Raw genomic sequence first — 5,152 nt, forward strand, 5'->3', positions numbered from 1 at the left:
CACACACACACACACACACACACTGTACTGAGCACCCTGCAGCAGGAGGCAACGGTGAGTTCACACGGGACAGGAAGGAAGATGTGAGGGCAGTTTGACTGAGGCATGTCACCTCACTGACTACCAGGGTTGATTCAACTGATCTGGCCAGCTAGGTGCTAGGTGGGTGCCCGTCCACGAAGACCTAAGGGTTCAGACACTGTGCCCCAAGGTTTGTCAGAGGGACCTAGAGAACCAAGCCCTTATCTGCAGATGATCTGTCTTCAATAGGAGGATGAATGAGCCCCGAGGGGATGCAGGTGTGGCCAGGGCTCAGCATCACAAGGCCCAGGAGGTGAACTGACCCCACGCAGGACAGGAGGCAGGCTCAAATCCCAGGTTCCCTGTGGGAAGTGCTACTGACTTGCTTAGACACACCCCTTGGGAATCCCTGGTCAGTAAGGATCACCGGCAATCACTGGAGCCCATGGGAGAAGCTGTGGTATGGGTGCTGGCAGATCACAGCTGGCCTGGCTCTCTGTAAGGCGCCAGCATAAAATCAAGAGAGCCGTGCTGGGAAGAGAAGAGACCACTGCCAGGGCTTCTAAAACATTTCCTGGGAAAGTTGAGCTTCAGCCTTGCCTGAAAGCCCTTCGAGGTGACTTTTAGGTGGTATCCATGACTGAACCCCAATTTGGGAGTGGAGGGACATCTTCCAGAGAAATCGAACAGGCTGATGTGGATGGGTGGGCTCTGCCGGTGTTCTCTGGGGTTTCTCTCAGTGGCTTGCATGGCAGCCAGATGCTTGCTGATGGGCCACTGAGGATGCGGGAGTACAGCTCAGCAAGGCAAGCTCTGTGCTCCTGCACAGAGCAAGCACATGCCCCAACTAGTCGCAAGCAATGCACTCAGTTCCGGGAGGTTTTCTTTCCGTCTTCCAGGGGCTCCTCCACAGCTACATTTACTCTGACCATAATCTGAGAGCCCAGGGGCCTCAGCCCAGGGGTCAAAAGCTGGTGCTCAAGATTCAAAAACACGACTTTGAACAAAAGAAAACAGAGGGGCAGGATGGGATCCGGGCCACACATCTTAACCCAGATGCATCTCTGAAGGCAGAGGACTTCTGAGCCTGGGGCAGGGAGTTTCTGCTACCTGCAACACAGCATCTACACGTGACGGAGGAATTACAATTGTAGCCCCACCGCGTGCCCAAGAATCAACTTTATTTCTCTGTACCTTAATCTGCATGCCCATAATGCATGGGGGCTTGTGCAGACACCACACTGAATGCAGCCGGCTAGGCACACCTGAGGCAGCTGAGATCTGTCCCATGGCATGCACCCAGTCCTGCTGGATCCCTGGCACCCCAGTAGTCCCTATCTGCCTGGAGTTCTGCCAGCTGCCAGGTCTAGCAGGTACACAGACTCATGCCTGAAACTGTCATGGGAGGGCACGGAATTGTGGCATCCTCTCCTTGTTGCAAGATATGACAGGAGGAAAGAATTCAAAAACCCAGGCCTATGGCTCCAAAGCCTTCATTCGGCCCCAGCCACAAAATGTCTCAATAGAAAAAAAAATCTGAAAAAGACATGCTCCCTGCGCCTTTATCTACATAAAGTGTTGGCCCCAGTACTGGCATTTAAACCAGGAGCCTGGTATCCTCAATCCAATGTCTTTCTAAATGATGTTTGAGAGGATTGGTGTCAGCTGTCAACAGGTCGGATCTGAAGCACTTGGGAGACAAGCCTCTAGGTGCACCCGGGAGGGCTCACCCACTCCTGGGCATGCCCAAGACTGTACTGCTTAGGTTAGCTGAGGTAGGAAGACCCACACTAAAAGTGGGCGGCACCATTCCCTAGGCTTGGGTCCCGGGCTGTATTAAGAGGACAGCATGAGCTGAATGTGTGCCGCCTGCCTGGATGTGATATGCTTGGCTGTCTCCAGTCCTAGAGCTCGGATACCCCTGCCAAGACACATGTAAACTCGGAATTATGAACCAGATAAGCCCTTCTTCTCTTAAACTGCTTTTGTCAGAGCATCTTATCACAGCCAAGAAAAAGACACCAAGCTACTGTTTAAATACAGTTCCTCGAGAAGCAGGCAGAACAGCCCTCCATTTGTAGCTGGCGTGACTCTCAGGACTGAGGCAGCCAGGCTAGTGGGATAAACAACCCTGTGACACAAAGCTGAGGTTCTGGGAAGATGAACTCTCGCAAACTCTCCTACTCAAGCTATAAGCACAGCAAACTGAAGATGTTAGCACACCAGAGAGTGGTGGCATTAAAAATTCAAAAGCCTCTCTCAAAAAAATGGCTGATGAACCAACTGGGAGACGTGCAGGTAGCTACGCTCTGGCAGAACATGGATGCTTTCAAAACGAGTCTTGTCCCAGCTTCCCTGCAAAGAGCAATGTACTCACAAAAACGAGGGTGTTTAGTATTGACGTATCAGCACGTGACTGGGGCTTTCAAAGGCAGTTCTGATCTAAGGCAGGCCCTGAGAAAGCACTGCAAACCCATCCCTTCAGTCCTAGTTACACGAAAGAAAGGTCTGTAGTTTATTCTCCACACAGACACACGGAAGGAGAGTCTGGGGACATATGTCCCGAAGCACTCAGCAGAGAGAGCACTTGCTCAAAGGATAGTAAAGTGTAATTGTAAAAGATTCAGTGCTAGAATGAGATACTTTGGTCGGTGTCTGTGTGCATGTATTATGATGTATGCAGGGGGCACCCTCAGGCCACGGCTTGCATGTGGAGGTCACAGAACAACTTACAGGAGTCAGGTCTCTCCTATCATGTGGGTCCCAGGGGAACTGAACTCAGGTGCTTGGCTGCATGGTAACAATGCTATGTATCCACTTAGCCATTCACAGCAGAGAAGGAAACACTGTAAACTGTAACAACAAGGCTATCTGTCCACTTAGCCATTCACAGCCGAGAAGGAGACATTGTAAACTGTGGGGGGTGGGGGGTGGCTTCACCAGCATGCTTTTCACGGCTTCTTCAGAGCTGGGGCAAGGCTTTTACTTAGAGGTGACCTCAGGCCAGGTCACCTGCACTTAGCATTGCCACCACTACACAGGGTTCTGAGCCCTCAGAGCTGGCTCAGGGCGGCAGCGTCAAGACATACTTCCCTTGTGGCAAGCAACTGGCTCACCCTCCTGGGCTAACAGCATGACCTGTCAAGTAAGTAGGTGGCTGGCTCCCAGCAGTTGCTGATTTCTCAGAAGTGCAGCAGAGGGAGATGGGAAATGGGTCCCGAGCCCTCCCTGGGGCGTCCCGGGTAGCATTCGCATGCCTCTCTAGGGCACGGCCTCTGACACACATTCTGGCAATGGCATAAACCAGTTTATTAGCTTTATGGAAGAAGAGACAGAAGGCCAAAAAGGTGAGCAGGCTTACCAAGTCTCACAGGCAGTATGCACTCGGCTTCTGCAGAACCAGATCCCTTCCCACGAACCAGTCAGTTCCTGGGTGGGCGGGGGGAGGTGGGGGAAGCTCCCCAGGAACCTAGTCCATCCCCACAGACAGTGACAGGAAGCACTCTGCCTTTATCTCTATTCCCATCACCTTGATACTGAATACAACACAGAACATCCCAGCTGCTGAGGGAGGGAGGCAGGTGAGGGGCACAAGTGGCCAGGCGGTAGGTACTGCCCGGAACACAGGCGCCATGGTGCGGAAGGGCAGCAAATGCGGCGGACGTGATACTCACACGCTGGCGTGAGGCTTCTTTTTGGAGAAATCGCAGGCAAGGCCGAGATCCGAGATCCTCACGTGCCCGTATTCATCCAGGAGGATGTTCGCAGGCTGAAAGGAAAAGAGGTTCAGGAGTCCCCAAGAGCTCCAGAGGGTGCACCCGAGCACCATTTCATCATGGACGTCATGACCTTCACGGGGTGCACCCCAACATCACTTTACCATGGTCACAGTGATCTCTAGAGGGTGTGTACCCTTATACCCCCACTGGGGACTCTGGTGTCTTCAAATGAAGGCAGTGGGACAGTGAACCCAGCACCACTCTGCAGACTTCAGCGGGAAGAGGCTCTGAGAGTTACCTCCCTCCTCACCAGAGAGGAACACCCAGTGGGGGGGGGGGAGGGTAGGGCTTGAAGCATGCCCTCCCCATGACTCCAAGAGCTTCCGTGTAACCAGCATGGGCATCCTGTGCTTATCCTACGCAATGGGGGCACGGGCTTCAGGCCACCTGTGAACCACAAGATTTCAGAGACTATGGCTACAACCGAGGACAGGGAGGAATCTTGCAGAGACGTACAGCTGCAGACCCGAGGGCTGGAAGTATCCCAGACCACCAGGCCAGTCCGGATGGATGGCATCACTGACCAGGGCCCTACCGATCGGATCTGACCCTGACTCTGATCTAATCTGGTCGGTGCAGTCACAGAAACAGAAGAACCCCACCCACCCCACCCACCCCCACCCCCACCCCGCCTCCACTCCCCACACACAAGCACCTGCAGTCACCTCAGGAATATATCTTTCTGCTGCGGAACACCTATTGTTTTCCCGACAATAAAAATAACAGCGAGCTCTTACGGCACTGAAACATGAATAACCATGAGCGTCTAGAATTAATTAGAATGAGAATTAAATGACATCATTGCCCAGTAATAGCTTAGGAGCTGAGAGCAGCAGAGAGGAGCGGGTGAAGCCATTTCCAGGGTTTCCATTAAGACACAGGGGCAGCAGCCCTGGGCTGTCTGTGTGTATTTACTTCCTCGTAAAATTCATGAACAATTAATATGCCACGAGCCAACCAGCATCAGGCTAATTCTGGTTCAAAAACAAAAAACAAAAAAACCGAAAACCAAAACCAACTATCTTTGTTTCTGTTCTTTCACATTAAAGCTAAGACTAATTATTTTAACTGCCTAAACACTTTGAGTTTCACAGAAGTATTCTTTAAAAAATTATGTGCCAGCCGGGCATGGTGGTGCACGCCTTTAATCCCAGCACTCGGAGGCAGAGGCAGGCGAATTTCTGAGTTCAAGGCCAGCCTGGTCTACAAAGTGAGTTCCAGGACAGCCAGAGCTATACAGAGAAACCCTGTCTCAAAAAAACCAAAAAAAAAAAAAAAGTGCCCAAACCAAAATGCAGCATTTTTTCTCTTAGATTTTAATGAGTCTATTAGTGGCAGGGCCCAGTGGCAGG

General features: G+C 51.9%; 1 protein-coding gene across 2 annotated transcripts in view; it reads right to left on the reverse strand.

The window, feature by feature from the left end:
- The window catches only part of Grk3 (G protein-coupled receptor kinase 3), a 106,039-nt gene that overhangs the window by 26,782 nt on the left and 74,105 nt on the right, over positions 1-5,152 (reverse strand). For both annotated transcript variants that reach the window (XM_021186876.2, XM_029533628.1), the window contains one exon: positions 3,696-3,790. In XM_021186876.2, the coding sequence (XP_021042535.1) occupies positions 3,696-3,790 (95 nt within the window). The remainder of the gene's footprint in view (positions 1-3,695; positions 3,791-5,152) is intronic.

The sequence above is a fragment of the Mus pahari genome, chromosome 23 (assembly GCF_900095145.1).
Source record: "Mus pahari chromosome 23, PAHARI_EIJ_v1.1, whole genome shotgun sequence".
Taxonomy (NCBI): domain Eukaryota; kingdom Metazoa; phylum Chordata; class Mammalia; order Rodentia; family Muridae; genus Mus; species Mus pahari.